The sequence below is a fragment of the Scophthalmus maximus genome, chromosome 5 (genome assembly GCF_022379125.1).
Source record: "Scophthalmus maximus strain ysfricsl-2021 chromosome 5, ASM2237912v1, whole genome shotgun sequence".
Taxonomy (NCBI): Eukaryota; Metazoa; Chordata; class Actinopteri; order Pleuronectiformes; family Scophthalmidae; genus Scophthalmus; species Scophthalmus maximus.
In genome coordinates, this window is record NC_061519.1 from 3495979 (window position 1) to 3515509 (window position 19531).

Consider the following 19531-nt stretch of genomic DNA (forward strand, 5'->3'; position numbering starts at 1 on the left):
CTGACAAATGAAATGGAAGGGCTTATTGAAAACATGGCTGAAGCTGGAGATCAGCAAACATGATCTTGCGCAGGTGTTTATATATATAGATAGAGACAAAAAGTGAAAAATGAAATGGTTATTATGCCATGAATTCATAGCTAGTTCCCTTTGTTAGCATGAGCTTGGCAGCTACTGTGATGCTACAAAGTAGATATTTTTGTTAAACCAATTAACAAACCAATGCATATCATTACCTCGCATATTATTACGTATGAGGTTACATATTTATTTTTAGTCTCCATTTAACAACTAGTAACATCTATTGATTTACTCTGTGACACTTTTGACATCTATAATAATCTATATAACCTTTAAAATTTTTCGCACATTTGGAGACTCCATCTTCACCACAACTAAAATTTACTAAACAAATTTCTTAAGGGATCTTATCACATTTGATGCAGTTCATTTTGAAATGTTCTTTACTGGGCCCCTCTATTTTATGTTAAGAAAAAGTATAATTAAATATGAGTCCATTTTGGAAGGTCCATGATAACCTTCCTAACATTTCACACTAGTTCTTTCCACTCAGGGGATAACCTAGATATGGCTGCCCAGAAACACTTCCTGGTGAACAATTGTACTTTGAGACAAATCGGATTCCTCTGGGTACACAGAGTCAGTCCAGTGAGCGTGAAATGAAATGGTCCAGCAATAACCTGTCAACATCACTGAATATTTATCCATATAGCAGTGTCAATATGTTGACAGGCCAACTTGAACGATGGAGAACGAAGGATTTGGAGTCAAAATAATTTTTTGAACTGGAAAATCAGCACTTCCAAGGGAAACAAGGAAACCACAGGGCTGGATGGACCGGAGAGGGTATAGCTAAATAATCTGAGGAGGCAGGGCACCCGAGAGCAGGCACGGCCCAGTGGACGCCAGAACACCAATGCAGGAAATTAGACTGCGGGCAAAACTTTTCAACACTTCATTACATTCTCAAAAACAAATGAACCTTTTATAGAACAATCGCTGACAATCTACCATTTATTATAGTGTGTGATATACTATTTAACTTGACAACATGATTCAAATGGTGTTGGTTAAGGACGATCAGACACTAAATATACCTTTCTGTAGTCAATAGCATATTGACACACACACGCACGCACGCACGCACGCACACACGGACACACGGACGGACGGGTGTGTGTGTGTTTATTGCTGTAATTCCTCAGATTCTGAATGATCATCATCTTCTCATCACATTTTCTTATTTCAAGATTTATATTCAAACCTCCACGTGCTATGAATAAATCGATTTCTTTTGACAATGTAATTGTAAAAAAGAAAACCATTAATAAAAAATTCCGCAGCTGCCACCGTGAGCTTTGTTGACTTAATAGAGTCCTTTATGTAAATGTGTGTATGATATTCTTCTGAGATTCATAGAAGACATGTGGATGAATGTCCACTTCAACCATTTGACTTCCAAAACACTTGCCTGGGGGAGAGAAAGGCCTTGTAAAGAGTTTGTATTCATAGAGGAATAAATTTGCTTTGTGCTCAAATCTGATGGGCAGCATTAAAATCACTTAGGAGTTGTCTCTGGGTTTATGATTCATACCCATTAGGCTCCCCACATACTTCAGCCACGGTCGAAGCTTGTGTTTTGCCCTTTGAATTTATCAAACAATATTAGGCCCATTACTGAGCCTGGCAGCGGTTGTAACATGGGACTGGTACGACCAGGAGTTATCAGCTAATTAACGTGACAGCCTGAGAGAGTGGGTGTAAATGACAATGAGGGGGGGTTCCTAAAACAGCCCCAAAGGAGACACAGGTTAGCTCCAAGCGGCAGTACAGAGGTGAAAGTTTTGGAACCCTGTAAGACTTTCCATCTCTGTCCTTTCACACGTGCCTTTGATTCACGACGCCGCATTTTCGTACACAAAGGTGCGTGTGCTCATCAGGTGAATTCACGGTACTGGCCGGACACGGACGCATTTCTGATGACGAGCTGGCCTGAGTGACTCTCTGTAATGAATTATATGACAGAGGAACCTACTAGAATAACAGTTTGCCTACAACAGCCTGTTAATATAAATATATATGAATGTTAGGATTGTTTTGAAGTTCTTTATGCAGGTCAGTAAGACAGGAAATGGAGGGAAATCTTACTGAAATCAAATCTAATGCTTTTTGAGACCTTTTTCAAACTTAACAAAAAAAAACACCCAACCTAAACTTTATTTAGTTGCCGCAGTCAAACAAATGCACGTGCAGTGGGCCATGGGGGTTTAAAAATCATGTTGTTCCATTACTGACACAATAACATTTGCAAGAATCACAAATGAAATCATATAAATTAATGAGGTTTGCCTTTGTTCACACTTCTCTCCTTTCCACTTCACGTCACAGACTGCAGATTCAACGAAGCTAACATACACTCGCCGCTTTTCCTTATCGACCCGTTGTTTAACTATTGGGATGTTCAGATTCACGCAAATATTAGACACACGTCTGAAAATTACATTTGTGGTGATCTCACTGAGAAAACGATCAATCTATTGTGTATTAGCACAAGAAACACAAGCAACCTCATTGCCGAGCTATTTGCCCACGGTTGCTGTCTTGAGAAAGATAGTCACACTGGTGCAACAAAGTCCTGCGCCAAAAAAATGTCAGGTTATTTTATAGTATTATTTACATATGATATATACTGTATTCTACACAAGTAAATGTGCGGACGAAATCTTAGATCTGGTGTCATGCGTACAGTATATATCAGTGGAGGTTACTTGTCACCACAAGAATCGGTCAGTTCACTCATGACTGGATTTTAGTTTTTTGGTCCAGAATTTCCCCACTGCGTTCGTCAGTGAGGTGCAGTACAAAAAAAACTCCATTTCAAACTACATAGTGGATTACGACACATTCAGGTTTTTAACTCTATGAACTTTTAAGAGCAGCTCAAGTTCAGTGCCTCCACTGGACTGACTTGCTTGTTCATTTCAGCTGATCGTGCCTCTCGCAGGGGAATGTGCATGCTACTGGAAACAAATCCTTGGACAGTACCCCCCCCCTCCCTTGCTGTACATCTGACCCTCTGCGTTGCATAAACCGCCGGCGACTTTGTTGTTGAGGAGTTTTCCTACAACTGCGTCGAGTTTTCAAAAGATGCACGAGAACTTTACCTTTCCTGGACACCTGAGCTTCCCGCGACCCGGGGGGAGCGTTGATGTCCCCGGTGCCTTGGAAGTAGATGTATTTCTTCACAGTGATGAGGTTTGGTGCAAACTTCCACACGTCCTCTCGGTCGTCGATGATGCAGACCATTGAATCCCCGCAAGGGAAGAGGTTCCTGTCAGGAAGAATGCACAAGGCACCAGTGAAAGTGCCAAGCTTTTTGACAGACGTCCAAACTTATACAAGCCATCGTTCATCTCTCTTTGGCTGTCGTGTTGATTTTGGTGACAGTGCTTTGTTACGAATGTCAGGGCGCTCCATTTAAAAAAAAAAGAAACAAAAAAAAACATCAATCTGACAGTTGTTTCAGTTGTTTTTTTGTAAACAAATCAAAGTAAAATAATGTCTAGAGAGTAGACAGTGCAGGGTCGCCACAGCCTAAACTGCAACAGATTGATCTAGTTGTCACCTATCGCAGGAGGCAATTCTCACCTAAGATTTCCCGTCTTTGAGAACGGATCGATGCATTCATCTCGAGAAAGAATCCGATGTGAGAAAAGCTTCTTTTCAGGATCCAGAAAGCCTAAAAAAAGATGAAAAATTATCTATGAAAAATAAATGCATATTTGAATGTTCAGTTCAGTTGTATTTAAAATCATCAACTTCCACTCCAAGGCCACAGTCTGTATATTCAAATGCATTGAAAACATAGAATAATCGACTATTTTCTTGAATATTTTCTCTCGGAAAGCCGGAGAATGTTTGCAAATCTTGAGGCAATGAGAGGCCCAGAATGCACTTAAGACTGTCTGAAAAGAAATATACAGTCTTTGATGAAACCTTGAACAGAAAAAGAGATCCGCCACGGCTCGACAAGATGGCCCAAGCGGAGGATTCTATAACCACTTGAGGAGCTCTCATTTGCTGGAGTGCTGGTCTGAGACATGCCGACCTCCCTGCGTAAGGGCTAGTAGTGAAATCCAATTCAAAATGCATTAAACATTCATCATATGGAGGCAGAACAATCCGGGATTGGGGCTGCCTCTTATTATATACGGTATGATGAAATATTGCAGCCTGAATACCAAAAAAAGAAAAAAGACAGCATATATAAACACACTTCCTACACTTCAGCATAAGTCGGCTTTCGATCATGAACTGAATTTTTCATTTAGGAGGAGAGCAAAACCCGTCAGCGAAGCGGCCACATGCTGCTAAAGCTGAGTAAACACTGGAAATGGAAATGTACAAATTTGGCAGGTGAACAGACAAAATGTTAATGCAAAAACATCAACATGCCTAATAAGCAATTCAAAATGTGGCTCTCCTGCTGCTTGAAAAGAAATGACACATGGACACACTTGATGCACAGTCAACAGCGCCACAAGTCAAACAAAACACGAACAGACACCAACCTCTTGTGGACACAAACAGGCAGTACAACGACAAGTTTCCCTAAAATCTCACTTCCTCCTACATTTTGATATTAATAAAAATCTGGGTGTGGGTTAGTTTAATCACAAGGCAAAACAGTGAAAAACAATTAGTTCCTTTACCAGCAATGGTGTGTGCATAAAGGCGGCTCCCGAACGTGAAGACGTGCAACTCATAGAGTTTGGCGATTTTCTCCAGGAATTCCTTGCAGTGTGGGCGTAGTCGCGTGTGGAGCATCGGCTCCCCTCGCCCGAGCTGGAAGTGGAAAATGCCCTGAAGAAAATAACCACACAAGAGTGAAGATTCGGGAAAATGACTTCATTGAACAAATGAACGATGGGAAAATGAAAAGCACATGCAAGAAAAATCCTACCGGTTTCTAGTGACAAATGAGCAAATTGCTGCACCAAAAAGAATTTACACGACAGTTTGTTCTCACAGGAGAGTAAATCTGAATCTGTCCATGTCATGTTTTGACATAAACGCAGACTGCGAATCATCACCAAGCAAATTAAAAAGCCTCGGATAAAAGCTTCATTAACGACAAGACTGCGTAACTTTAGGATTTTTTTTTACAGATTATTGCACTTACAAATAAAAAAGTTGAAATCATAAGCAATTAAATGAGCTTCAATACAATGCAGGTTTATTACAAAGTCAGCCTTACTTGGTCTGGTATGGTCAGCACATTATCATTACATTGGTGTTAGCAAACTTAAAGTGACAGCTGTTACGTAACAATTGTTTTCAGTCATTTTGCGGACTTTAGGACACTTGTTATGGCCCCTTTTCCTCGTGCTATTGTTACATGGTGTATTATGTAACAATACATTATCCCATATTTGTGAATTTGTGGTGAATGAGTGAATGATTGAGAGGCCCTCTGTATAAAGGTGCTGTATGAATGTGAGCTGTAGTGTAAAGACCAGAAGAGCGATTCAGTATATAAATGTAGGAAATTCATTATTTACACTCGCTCTTCTTGCAATCTCCTACTTTCCCAAAGCTGGCCAGTGACTAAATGATAATCAAACCATCTTTGGTTGATGGCGTCAAAAATGGTCACAGCTGAAAATTATCAATTCATAACTAAACCAAAAAACAGTTTGGTGTGCTTGTGAACCCTGAACACATATGTCAGCACCACCTGTTTGCTCATTTGGAAGCTGCAGACGGAGGCGTCCTTCACCTGATGCTGCTCGACTCATTTTTCAGTGAGGCAGCTGTTCGGGCGAAGATCACACACCTGATGGTGGCCAGATTTTAACACATCATTCAATGCTAAGTACAAATGTTACAAAATGCAGTTTCAAGTAAAGGAGAAGAAGAAGAAGTAACAGCACAATATGAAACTTAAATAAACACCGGGGTGAGTCACGAGGTTACATTATGTCGTTGAGAGGGGATAATACCTTGTTGGACATACGCTGGCAGTGCTGTTCGGTGGTGTGGATCAGAGTCTGGTCCAGATCCACCATCAGGACCAGCTTCTTGTTCCGGTGGAGTCTCTGCTGGTCTTCCCTGCCCAGCTGCTCTGCTTGCTGATAGGAGTGAACCAAGATGACACGCAGAATATTAGACCATCAGAGAAACCATCGCTTTATTTTGTTGTGACCTCTGTGCTTATTTATTAATGAGAATAACTTTGGCCAGAAATCCACAAAGTTTCTAAAGTTATAGCTTTAGATTTAAATGCTTTTTTTTTTGCAACTAATGAAGTGTTTTTTCATGTTGTCCTCGGCTGCAAGCCTTGGCACATGAAGGTACAGTTTATCTTCCAGGTATCTGCATCATATGACTCACCGCTGAGCTGACCATCAGCTCGGGGACGCTGTGCACCATGGAGACCGTTGCTGTGGAGATGGGATTGTGCTGGTTGCCATTTGTGCTCTGCAGCCTGAGAGAGAGAGAGAGAGAGAGAGAGAGAAGAGTGGGAGTCAGGCATTTTGTGCATCTCTTAGGTCCTCGAACATATTGCAGCAGAGAAGAAAAGCTGCTTTCACAAACATGCAAATTTTGAACAAGTCAGACTTGTTCTGGTTGCCGCTGTGATTCAAGTGAGCTTTTTGCAGAAGACTACGACGGGTCACCATGACATGGGGAATATTTCCCTGATGTTCAATGTGTCAGTGCTAACAGGTATCCACATCAACCTGTGTGCTTGCAATTCAAAGTCCAAGGTGTTGACAGGCAAACACTATTTTCAATTCATCTTTAAGTCAACAAAAAATTGCAATACCCTGACATTATGTTGGTTTAATCAATGAGCTCTACTTGAATTCACCTTGGCAGGGGATTCTTAATGACAGCTGCGAATTTGATATCTTGGCCAAACTGACAACCGTGCGTGTGTGTATGTGTGTGTGTGTGTGTGTGTGGAGTGTGAACACGTAATTTATGACCTCAGTTGCACCAATAACAAGAGAGAGAGCTCTCTTGTTATTGGTCAGGCCAAACTGTCGATTTATAAAAGCAGGAAAAACAAGATAGAGAATGTCTCCGGCCAAGAGCTGACACAAATGTACGCGTCTCTGGTAAGAGCCAGAGTGAGAGTGGATTTCAGATTCCACTCTCTGATGAAGGACATACAGGAGTCTTTAAAACAGTGGTGTTTCATCACGGCTGTGTGTTCAGTGAAGGAGGAAGAGCTCATCTTTCACTTTGTTTATATTACTTGATTTATTCAGTACATTCAATTTACTTATTTTTTTTCTTCAATTAATTTGTAGAGGACCGTGATGTTCTCTGGAGAATTTTAATAAAAGTTGTTTTTAAAAATGTCTCTCTCTCTCTCTGGTAAATCTTAATAAACATTGTGTTTTCAAAATCAAAAATCTCTCTCTCTCTCTCGCTCTCGCTCTCTCTCGCTCTCGCTCTCTCTCTCTCTCTCTCTCTCTCGCTCTCGCTCTCTCTCTCTCTCTCTCGCTCTCTCTCTCTCTCTCTCTCTCTCTGGTGCCACCTGGCGGCAAAATATGACACAGACTCGACCACACATTTTTTGGTGGCGGGTCAGTTTTTAAACCACAGGAATGCTACATATTCCAAAATGATCAATAATTTATAAGTATGAAATTGCCGTCTGACTGAGGTGTCAGGTGAGCTGTTGAAATTGTGAACATTAACTTTTAAATGATTTTAGTGGAGATGTTTTGGCGATCAGCTCAGTGCATTGTGAAAGGTTCGACGTGTGATAGCGTCAAACGTTCTCTTTCCGGGACTGCATTGGATGAAAAAATTAAAACATATTTGTTCCTGTATAAAAAAGGGGCGACTGTGTGTGTATGTCCTTACTGAGTCAAGTCCTGGCCACATTCAGCACATAAACCCTTCATCACGATTGGGTGGCTGCATTCTTCTATTCGGACAATGACGCCCCTGAAAACAAAGAAAAGGAACGTGAGGGACAGTTAGTTACGACGGTAATAGTGCAATTTGTTTAGGTCTTTCTGCAAGATTCACAAAATGTTTAATGAAATGCTAAAATGGTTGGTCAAATAACCAACGAGTCAATCGATCACACTTTTTTCAGCTTCTCCATCGAGAGGACCGAACTGAAGATGTAACCTTAGATTAGCTCCTTTTTTCTCTACTGTTGGCAGTTTACAGGGTTATGAAAATAAAATTCAGTCTGCTGAAAATCCATATCTCAGTGGCTGAATAGCTTGGCATAATCCACACAGTTGCCTTGCTTTATAACATCACCGTTGCCACTACTGATGCAAACCATCCTTTAAGAGCATTGGTGGAACTTGCAAAGTTGGAATGAGTTGCTGTCTATTGATAGTCTATGTAATAAAAGGCAAATAAAATCCTACTTGAGAGGGTTAGGAGGTTTATAAAGGGGGCAACCCAGTTTTAAAAAAACACAAATAGCATATATATTTTTGCTAGTCTGATACAAACGTTGTCCTCCTCCTGTAGCTGCAGCCCAACGACGTCACTTCCATTTTTTTTTAATCATTCACATTTGAAACATGTTCCAATTCGATGTTCCAAGGAGCGGGATTTTACGAGGAGCGCCTGAAGGCAGCACAAAGCCACCAATTTACAGGCGTGACAGAACGGAGCCGTACATGTTCACTGAAATCAAAGCTTTAAATGACTGTAGAGTTCATCGCTTTTTTTATATGATTATAATAATTAATGACACTTTTAGATCACAATAAACAAAAAAAAAGAGTTGAAGCGTAAAGTTAAATATTTGCTGAAAACACCATTTGAGCTGCTAAAATCATAAATCTCCCCCTTTTATATGGGAAACAAAGATAGGTCGGATCACACTGACGAGGTGTAGTGCAGCCTGGTGTCTGTCGTCCACCTGTCAACATACACAACTTGTACACAACTTGTACACAGGTCGCGCACGCGAGGGTCGGCTGCATCCAGACAAACAAAACAGAGACAGAACTTCATGTGACCTTGCCCTTCAAAATAAAGTTGTTAAGTTTTCTCCCCGTGACAAGGCTTACGAGGACATCAACAAGAGAACTCATAAGAAGACACACACGGCACTTGCTACGATTACGCGAACAATCGGTTTGATTTCCACTTTGACTGCAACGACTTAGCAAGTGCAGACAGGGATGATCTAAAAAGAGCGCACGTTTATTTTGAAAGTCAATGCAATCGGTCCGCTTGTTTACTTTGGCTCACTTGACACTGTTTTTTACGAGCAAGTGCCGAGAGTGTGTTGGGTATTAGCTAGCAAACAAGCTAGCGTTGACTTAGCACTGGGTTAGCTTGTTAGCTAGCTGACGCCACACTGCGGGTGTCGGTGGCTGGCACGGGGCTGACAGGACCGTAGCTAACACGCTGCCTGTTGCCTTTCCGAGTAGGGGGCAGGTCGGCTAACATTAGCTAGCTATAGCGAGGAGGCTGACTCACCCGGGGGGTATGACTTGTCCGAGTTGACAGCATAGCTCCTTCACCACTCCGGCGCGGTCCGATTTCACCCGCTTCTCTGGCAGCCTGACAGCCTCGGCGCCCTGCTCCTGGGGTATGGGAGCGCACAGCGCCAGCACCGAGTCCACGTTGACGAGGGTCCCGGGTTTGACCTTCCACTCGAGCAGCCGCAGCGGGAGAGCCGCGCTCGGCCAGCGGACGTCTGCCACCTGCACCGCGGGGGCCTCCGCCGCCGAGTGTCTCTCGTCGCCGCCGGAATCTGCAGAAGGGTCCTCCATCTGCCCCGACCTCTCCGATAATCCCCCTTGAGTTTCAAGCAAAGGTCCACTTAAAAGGTATCCACTAGACCCCGTAATCCCGCGGGGAACATCAAAACGCCCCCAAAACCACCAACTGCAGAGGAGAATTAAAACAAACGCGCTTCCGATTTGAACACAGTGGCTCCCCAACACTCGGCTGCGTTCGCTCTTCCCGCCCGTAAACACGAAGCGCAACACTGCAGCGACACGAGTCCCTACAGCATCCGGTACGCCGCGCGGTAAGCTGGACGTTGAAAGACGCCGCATTTCCTCTTAGATTTCAAAATAAAAATCCCCCGAGGAAACGCCAGCGTCGTGATTGAATGTTGAAAAAGGTTTGAGAATTGCACTTTCACCACACGCGTCATACGGGTTTCGCATCGATTATTTGGATTGCTGTTCTGTTTATAGACACTGCCCACATAGCTGCTTGCATTTATGCATGTAATATTTTTTTTTCACAACTTTAATTTTAGTTACCTACCTATGTTTCCGTTTCGCTGCGTCTGATCTATTCCGGTGGACAGAATACTCTGCCGCACTTGACGCGCAACAGACGCGATCTTAGATTTGTAAGCGGTATCATATGGTCTACACAACCCAACTACATACATTCCAACAAAATATGGCTGTATAATAAGATGAATATCTTTCCTATACTTTTGGTTGTTTTTTTTTGTTTTCCCTGGCGAAAACTTCACTAAGGTTGTGATCAGGACCTATGGATCCCCCAAGAGACTTACCTGATGTAAGATGATGTAACTTGGAAATAATACCACACTATTGCCTCATATGACAAATGTTGAGAATACACAATGGCCCTCCACTTTACACTGAACAGACTACAAGTGGTTTATGCTCAGTCAGTCTGAACTATCAGATGAAAGCACGTGTACCATCAACCAATCTCAATGTCAGTGTTTTATTTTTTTTAAATTCATGATAGGTTACTATCAATAATTAGTTTTATAATTAGTTTCATGAATTGAAGTTAGACACGAGCAATAACGACGGACTTTGCACTCTTATGATATTCACAAATTAATCAAAAGTTTTAATAAACAATTGAAAAGCTTGCTAATAATTATAAATGTCTCTTTCCAGGTTCCACATCTTCGAGAGTCTGGACGGAAAAGAATAGACCCATGTGTAAAATAAAGCTCTCAAAACGGGGAGAGAGAAGAAAAAAAAACTATAAAGAATATTCAAGCAAAAACGGAAGTAAGCTTGATGTCACACTCTCGCTCTCGCCTGCGGCTCTTCGGCTCTTCGGCTCTTCGGCTAACCAATAGTAGACAAGCTAGTAGTGGAGGGAGGCGGCGTGAATTCTCCCACAGGACGGGACTTTGGACGTCGAATCGGCAGTTTGGAGCTGGAGCCGGAGCTGCTCCCCGTCGACTCGCCGACATGACAGCGGAGGCTTCCAGAGTGGTAAACAATGACTGTACTCCTTCCTCGTTGTGTAGCTAGTTGACCGAGGGGCTAACTGCAGCTAGCTTAGTCAGCTGCTAGCTCTGCTAGCCGGGGTCGTGTTCGCAACACACACACCAGTGGAGCTTTTGATAGGTGTCGGCTGTAGTCACCTGACCCGCGTGTGGGGGTCAGTTCGAGGTGTAAAGGATTACATGAGCTACGTTCCACAAAGTCATGCCACTGTTAGCAGCTGCAGCTTCAGAGGTGACCATGACATGATGTGTCTCTACATGGAAGTCACCGGTGAATGACCTCTGACCCTGCTCATTGGCTGTGTGTGTGTGTGTGTGTGTGAGAGAGATAGAGACAGAGACACACACACACACACACAGAGGGGTTTGTTTGATGTGTCAGTGATCAGGTCCCTGACATTGCTACTATCTGTGCATCCATTTGTCAGCCGTGGAGACACGTCGTCCCTCAGATGCAGACAGGGAACAAAAAACAGCCGAGTGCCCCGGCTGGTGGTGTTGGCCTTGATCTAGACCCACCCATCCTCCTCCTTGTTTACACACACACACACACACACACACACACACACACACACACACACAAACACAGTATGTAGAATCTCATTCAGTGCTTTTGTTTTCTTTTAGTTAAACTTGTGTCTGCGTCACTCGTCTCTGCTCCGAAGATGCTCCCGTCCTGGCTCGTCGCTCCACGCAACCAGATTCTTCAGTTCACACAGGTAAATAAAACAAATACCATCCAGCATCACTTCCATCAATCAATGCACATGCAGCAACGCCACGACTGGCTTGCGATGTTTTTTTGCGGGTACGTGGGCAGATGAACCTTCACTTTTTGAAATTACTAAATTAATCCCCAATTTTTTATTTAACAATTGAAACACTTCTACCCGCGATCACGTTGCTGTCTTGATGAAATCCTCCAGGGACGGTAAGCGCAGAGGGCTGCTGTGGAAGTCACTTGTCGGGGTCTCCGTCGGCGTCCCCGTGGCGGTTGGGGTCCAGTACGCTCTGTCGGAGCCCAGAGAGAGGAGGAAGATGAGGATTGTGCTTGAAGGATTTGGTCGCTTCTGCAGGTTCGTTTATGTCCTTAAACCAACACATATTTGTAACACTAGACTTTAAGTCCCCCTAGGTACAGTAGCATTTATAAGCAGCATGTTAACATTTCACATGCGGTCCTCCTCTGAAGTCACATTCATATTGTTACAGCTGTGTTACTCTATCGTCATCCCTTATCTGTTTACACTACAGCCTCCACTCATTGGTACCACAGCGAGGAGGAGTCACAGCTGTTGATACTGTAGATACATTAATAACACTTGTCAGTGTTTCCGCTGATACTGACTTGTTCACACACACACACACACACACACAGCGAACAAAGCAGAGACCACTTTGTCAACTCGTCAGGTGAAGTGCATAAAAAATCTTTCCAACAACAAATTCATAAATTCCCTCTCAAACCTAAGACGGTTTGAAAACCAGCCTAGATGTGCAATTAAATTTTTTCTCAGAAGTCACAGACTCACTTCAAGGCCTTTTTTTCTTTTGGTTTGTTCTAATTTTAACCGAAAACTATCAGATTTTTTTTTTTTTAAGTGGTAGATTGGTTAAAATGGATTTAAGAGACACATTTTATGTTCACATAAGCGTTGCCCTGCTAGTAGCTAGAGTAGACCATAGTTCAACACAAGCCATTACATGTCTCAAGTTGAAAACTGAGGCGAAAACATTTCAGGTTATACTTACTATACTTGTGTTAGGATAATCTGATGAACACAGAAAGTTGAATTCGGTTTTTAGGCAAGTAGTAACATTTAAAATATACTTGCTGCAAGGGGACAAGTCAATACAACAGCACAGTGTCTGAGTACTGAGGTTGTCCGCCGAATACAGGAGATACAAGGGTATTTAAGCATGATGGGCGGTCCCCCTATTACAACGTATATCTGGGTGGTACTTGTTTACAGATAAAGTCATACAAACAACAGTTGTATTCCGCTTCCATAGTGGACAACAAGACATACAAAGATCACGTCTGTATACAAGATACAAGTACAGACTGTTCTCTTTAAGATCAGCATGTTCTTTTTAGATAGTTATAATACATATATTTCTGACAACTTGCTTACACATACAGAAATGTATTGGGGTTTTTATCTCTAACATACTTACAGTAGATGATTGAATTATTATTTTTTTTACCTTATCAATTCATTTTTGCTATACAAAATAAATAAATACCTTTTAGAAATGAACGATGCTGTTGTTTCAGTTTAAAATCACAGTCAAATATGCTCGTAGAGACGAGGACTTCTACAGTGTCTCTTGTAAGTGTGTACATTCAGCAACAGCACTACAGCAAAGACTGATAAACATTCATGTACGGGATGAATTATTAAACGCGAGTAATGTCGGTAACAAGAATGCAGAGGGACTAAACAGTGTGTTCGTAGTGAAATGATTCAGAGGTGCACATGACCAGACAGCCGATAATGAGGAATCGCTCATGTTTCAAATCTTGCGTTCTGTCGTCTCGTCTGTCGTCTCCTCAGATCCCTCTCTGTGGGAATGCTCATCTCCGTGGATTACTGGTGGACCACCAACGTAGCGCTCCGCGGCCTGGATGAGGTAAATTCGACGGCCTGGAATGAGGTCATCGCCGTCATGTTTGGTATGTTCAGCTTGAGTCGTCACGATTCTGAACGTGGCTGCTGGTGTGATGTGACAGACCGTGGACCGTTATCAACGTGTTCGGCACCTTAATTGCTATATATAACTCTTAGCCTAATGTGGTGAGTTAATAAGATGCGCACACAATGTTATACAGTATGTTTCCTGGCCGTATTTGGCTGATTGGAGGAATTATTATGTTGTATCTAGGTTGTGGAGCTTGTTTTCCTCACGACTCTGTTTGTATTGGTGGGGGGGGCTTGAGCTGATGTTTAAAATTATCTGTGTCAATTGATAGACCAGCTGATGGACAGAACATCAGTTGACCAGTCATATACCGAACAAAATAAACATAAGATTTTTTGGTGTTCCAGCTTCTGCATCGTAGAATTTATGTGGTGACAAGTCTTTTTTTTTTTTCTTTTGCCATTTTATGACAATGCACTGACTCTCTAGAGGCCGTTTATTGGAAAAAAGACAATAATTCATTCAATTCATCTTCCATCCCACATGTCCTTTCCTCCTCTCTTGTAGCCTCAGAAATAAAGTAAATAAAAACCTCTCTCTCTATATATATACATATATATATATATATATATATATATTAGAAAAACTGGTTTCAACATGAGTCGGTGGGTCACGCGATTATTCTTGCTCTTGACCTTTTGTTCTTGGCCGTCGATCACATCTCCCGTGTGTCCTCCCCCCTGGCCAGAGCAGCCCATCCTACGTGGCCGAGATGTCCGCCTGCCACCAGAGGGCAGCCGACTGCATGGTGGAGGGTGCCGTCCGGAACGGGGGCATCTACGTCAAACTCGGCCAAGGCCTGTGCTCCTTCAACCACCTGCTCCCGCCCGAGTACGTCCGCACCCTGCAAGTGCTGGAGGACAAGGCGCTGGACAGGAGATACAGGGAGGTGAGAGCCGCACCGCAGTGAGATGTTTCAGAAGGTTTTCGGTGGACGAGGACGACTAGAGCTTCTCAGTGTCATCTCTGTGCCTGTAACAGGTCGACGCTCTCTTCAAAGAGGACTTCAACAAAACGCCGGAGCAGCTCTTTAAAACATTCGACCCAGAACCCATAGCTGCGGCCAGCCTGGCACAGGTTCATAAAGCAGAGCTCTTCGACGGGACTCCTGTCGCGGTGAAGGTGAGACCAGAAGCTTTACAAAACAATCTTGAAAAACATGATATTTAATTTTGATTAGGGAGAAAATATACATAAAGGCTCAATCCCATTTCACCCCTCAGCCACCCCTTAAATCTCCGGTAAAAACACGTTGCGTCTGCCCACGTGATGACGTGTCGCTTTCGAACCCCTTCCACTTGTAAATATGAGAAATGGGATTAGGCCAAAAAGAAGATCCATTCATGAATCAAATTAGTTATTGTTTTTGGTCTTTTGGTAGACGGTGAAGAATGTGCAGCATAATAAATCCAAATTCCAATTCTTCTGCCAACAGGTGCAATACATTGACCTCAGGGATCGATTCGACGGCGACATCCGAGCGCTGGAGATTCTGCTGGACGTCGTGCAGTTCATGCACCCCACCTTCGGGTTCCGCTGGGTCCTCAAGGTCTGGGACGAAGTCGCGTTTCTTAAGCCGTTGGCGCCGCTTTGCGCGTCTCGGGGGGAAGACGCTCGGCCTCGTACTGATTTCGTTTTGCGTTTTCCTGCAGGACCTGAAGGGCACGCTGGCCCAAGAGCTGGACTTCGAGAACGAGGCCAGGAACTCCGAGAGGTGCGCGCAGGAGCTGAAACACTTCCAGTTCGTCGTTGTGCCCAAAGTCTTCTGGGAGCAAACGAGTAAGGTGAGGTCACACGTGGCGGTGGACAGGCAACCGGAGGATTTTCCACGATTGCCCTCTTCTCATCGTTTCTGTCTTTCTCTCTCTCTCTCTCTCTCTCTCTCTCTCTCTACTCCGAAGAGGGTGCTGACTGCAGAGTTCTGCCACGGTTGCAAAATCAACAATGTGGAGGACATCAAGAGACGAGGGTTGAGTCTAAAAGATGTGAGTCGATCCACACAAAGGAGAGGATATTAAAGAACGCAGTGTCGTCACGGAGTCGGCCGGCCGGCGAAAAACACAATCATGAAAATATTTGTCTTTCAGACCGCAGATAAACTGATCAGAACGTTCGCTGAGCAAATATTCTACACGGGCTTCATCCACGCTGATCCTCACCCTGGAAATGGTAGGTACATCAGTCTGTGTGTGTGTGATTACATGTCTTACCTTTTCGGGTTTTCCCTTTCCTCTTGTGTGTTAGGTTGGTTTGTTTTGTGTGTAAAAGATGTGCAGAAATAAAATATTTTGATTTATGTGTATGTTACATTGGCTCTTTGTTGCTCTATAGAGAATTCAGACTAAGTGCTGATCTAACGTTCAGAAATAAATCTGGTTTGGTGTTTTTTACATTAAAATTATGTTTTTTTCCTTACCCCTGACACGTGATGGGTGCGGGTTCTTCAGTTCTAGTGAGACGAGGGCCAGACAACAAGGCAGAGTTGGTGCTGTTGGACCACGGGTTGTACGAATACCTCAGTCAGCGGTAAGATCCGGATAATTAAGTTTAGAAAAAAAGAAAAAAAAAGGGTTCTAACAGTGACCTTTGACATCAGCGACAGAGTGGCCCTCTGTAAACTGTGGAGATCCATCGTCCTGCGCGATGAGGCGGCAATGAAGGAGAACTCCAACGCACTTGGCGTCAAAGGTGAGGAAACGTGACAACGCTCTTCGAAGTGGTTCAATCCGATTAAAAAAAATAAAATAAAAAAAATAACCCTTGTCTGTCACGGTGATCTGCTACTAAACCCCGTTGCCTGCTTTCCCTCCGCAGAGTACTTACTGTTCTGCGAGATACTGCTGCAGCGGCCCATCGACATGCGGGAGTTGGGCCTGTCCAACATCCTGAGCCGCGAGGAGACCACGTACATGCGCGACATGGCCGTCCACCGCTTCGGGAGCATCATGCAGGTGCTGAAGTCGATGCCGCGGCCCATGCTGCTTGTCTTCCGCAACATCAACACAGTGCGGAGCATCAACATCGCCCTGGGGGCGCCGGTGGACCGCTACTGCGTCATGGCTAAGAGGTACAGGCAAGCCCGTCTTTGCGTTAGGGGTCGACGGATATGTCTTTGTCAGGGCCGATGCCGATTATTACTAATCTAAGAGTATGATAACCAATATTTGTCAGCAGTAAAAAAAAGTGTCAAAACACAAAACTTTAATTCACAGAACCTTGCAACATCACCCGGACACACAGAGTGCAAGGAGCTGTCACCAGCATTATTATGAGGTTGAACAGAAAAACATGGAGTTCAGAGAGTCGTGACTGCGGCTGCATCAGAGCCAAAGTTGCGCATTTTAAAATGAAATTATCAGAAAATTTGCTTTAATAATTCGCTCCGATACCGATAATCATAAAAATGTTGAATATCTGCTCCTACTTTACATCAAGGTGAGCGGGTGGGTGAGTGGACACTTGGCTACATTACTGAGACGTCCAACTTTTTAAGATCTTAATGACGCTTCCGAGGCGAAAGGCGGAGGTCACAAAGTTCTGTCGGGTCTGTCCCAACTGTACAAATATGATCGAGTTTCGTCTGCCTCGTTACAAAATATTTGACATTTCTGATTTGATTATTTGTTGGCCAGCGAAGGTGGTGAATGAGTACCTTTCTCACCATCGGAGAAGACACTTGATCTAGAGCTTAATGTTGGGAAATTAAAATCACAAAAATCAATGAACATCCAGTAGCTGAGAAAGGGGAACTGCTCAGGCGGAAGACTTAAGGCTAAAGATCCCACCCTAGGAGGTAGCTTCTTGTTAAGAGAGTTGTTAAAAGCCTTTCGAGTGGTTTAGTGAATTATTTAGCTCCTTGAAGATAAAGTGAGTAACCTATCATTTCATCATTTAATATAGTAAATCCTGCACTATTTGATATTTTCGTTATTTATATGGCAATAGGATGAAATATGTTTTTTGGTTCATATGACTCGTTAATCGATGTAAGTTGGGAGTGCATGTGTACTGCCACAAGAGGGCACTGTGTCCTCACTGATGATTTATTTTCACTGAGCTGCCTGTCGTTCCCGTTTGTTGACCAGTGGCGCCGTTATTCGTTAGGTTTTTCGGAACTTAATTATTACAATAAGTATCTATATTTTCACAGTCATTAGATTATGATCGCTGCTGCTACCAGTACCTTTGTCAGTGTATCACTCCACCAATCTTAATCTTCACTCACATCACACACGTACGTACGGTGTGCGCCACATGATATAGTTCCTGATCTGCATCTGGAGCAGAATACAGTATGTAACACTGTGAGTAAATGATGTAAATTCTCAATAATGAACCAGAGATAAATGAAGTAATATAGAAAATAAATCTCCACAAGAATGAATCCCATTTTACAACATACTTTTTGCTTGATGTCATGATAGTCGAGGAATCTTAATCTTCACGTGTGCTTTTAAATTGTTTTCCTTTAGTGCGGTTCGAGGCTGGGGGAAGATCCAGGCAGAGACGGCCGGGGTGCTGCCCCGGCTCTGGGTGTTCCGCTGGGTGAGGACAACGTGGGAGAGCCTCCGGTTCGAGTTGGCGTTGAGGTAAGTGGTCACTCGTGTCACATTTATTTTTTCATGACAGGGATGGGTCAGAAATGAATAACGCGACTCCCGTTCCAGATCGGAGATGGCCGTGATGAATCTGACACGATCGTTCCTCAGCCTGCTGTCGTACTTAGGCCTCATCTCTCTGGAGGCCGAGCTGTACGAGTACCTGAGGTAGAGCGCATGGCCCCGGAGCCAACGGGCTTAATGCAATCCAACAACAAGGAGCCTGCCGTGGCAGCTGCGAGCGCTGCTCCAGTGTTTTTTTCGCACCAAATCACATCCGACCGGAGCCACTGTCTCCACAATGGGCGGGAGCGTATTGAACCTCAGGACTGTGACGCATCGAACTCTGGAGGAAAAAAAAACTTTTTAATGGTTTTAAAGTAAATGAAAGAAATCAAAAATAATTTTTAGTATTTACATCATTCGGTATGTTTTAGTGTGATCTAAGTAGATCCCTTTTTTTTTTTAAACCTCAAATTTGCTATATTCAAAAATTTCATGTACCTATTTATTCTCCCAAAGTTATTGTGCAGCAGCTGCATCATCGTCGCATCTCAGCAACACGTCAAACACTTATAACTGTACCTCGGCTATTGAACAGGCAGAACACGCCAGCTTTTGGAGAGAGACGCCTTAATTTACGACGGAAGAAATCTTCATGTTTAAACATTGAAATGAAATGATAACCACCCGCTGTGAGGCCGGTGTTGTTTCCATCTTGCGAGTCTGGTTTTATACGTTTGTCTGTTTTTTTGTGACGCGACATCGTCACAGCCGTGCAACACACTGATGCAACTTTTGTAGTTGAGATCAAAATGAAGGGCCAAAAGCTGGAAGGTGGGTGTGGTCACACTCGTGAGTACTTATTGGTCAAGACGTCAACATGTGACCTCATCACACAACAGTCTTATTAAAATCTTCTACCTCCTATGTGATTCCTGTCTCCATCGCACAAAGCTCAATGTGAACAAAT

The 19531-nt window shown here is 43.4% G+C and overlaps 2 protein-coding genes across 4 annotated transcripts in view; one reads left to right on the top strand and one right to left on the bottom strand.

Moving 5' to 3' along the window:
* Positions 1–10033, bottom strand: part of ctdp1 (CTD (carboxy-terminal domain, RNA polymerase II, polypeptide A) phosphatase, subunit 1) — a 59204-nt gene extending 49171 nt beyond the window's left edge. For all 3 annotated transcript variants that reach the window (XM_047331834.1, XM_035633442.2, XM_047331835.1), the window contains exons 1-7: positions 9496–10033; positions 7903–7986; positions 6415–6508; positions 6024–6152; positions 4734–4884; positions 3670–3760; positions 3186–3352 (exon numbers count right to left, since the gene is read on the bottom strand). In XM_047331834.1, coding sequence (XP_047187790.1) covers positions 3186–3352; positions 3670–3760; positions 4734–4884; positions 6024–6152; positions 6415–6508; positions 7903–7986; positions 9496–9791 — 1012 coding nt within the window. In that variant the 5' untranslated portion in view covers positions 9792–10033. The remainder of the gene's footprint in view (positions 1–3185; positions 3353–3669; positions 3761–4733; positions 4885–6023; positions 6153–6414; positions 6509–7902; positions 7987–9495) is intronic.
* An 883-nt stretch (positions 10034–10916) lies between these two features.
* adck5 (aarF domain containing kinase 5) lies at positions 10917–19486 on the top strand. Its single transcript, XM_035633443.2, has 15 exons — positions 10917–11243; positions 11885–11976; positions 12184–12333; positions 13816–13891; positions 14649–14849; positions 14942–15082; positions 15396–15509; positions 15613–15744; positions 15862–15945; positions 16048–16129; positions 16408–16486; positions 16557–16648; positions 16775–17027; positions 18433–18549; positions 18628–19486. The coding sequence occupies exons 1-15, from the start codon at positions 11043–11045 to the stop codon at positions 18728–18730; spliced, it is 1917 nt and encodes a 638-aa protein (XP_035489336.2). The 5' UTR covers positions 10917–11042; the 3' UTR covers positions 18731–19486.
* Positions 19487–19531: the final 45 nt, after the last annotated feature.

Coding starts and splice junctions, on each gene's coding strand:
- adck5 (XM_035633443.2), top strand. CDS start 11,043: ATGTCACACTCTCGCTCTCGCCTGCGGCTCTTCGGCTCTTCGGCTCTT. Junction 11,244..11,884: donor CAGCGGAGGCTTCCAGAGTG/GTAAACAATGAC, acceptor GTTTTCTTTTAG/TTAAACTTGTGTCTGCGTCA. Junction 16,649..16,774: donor CAACGCACTTGGCGTCAAAG/GTGAGGAAACGT, acceptor TTCCCTCCGCAG/AGTACTTACTGTTCTGCGAG.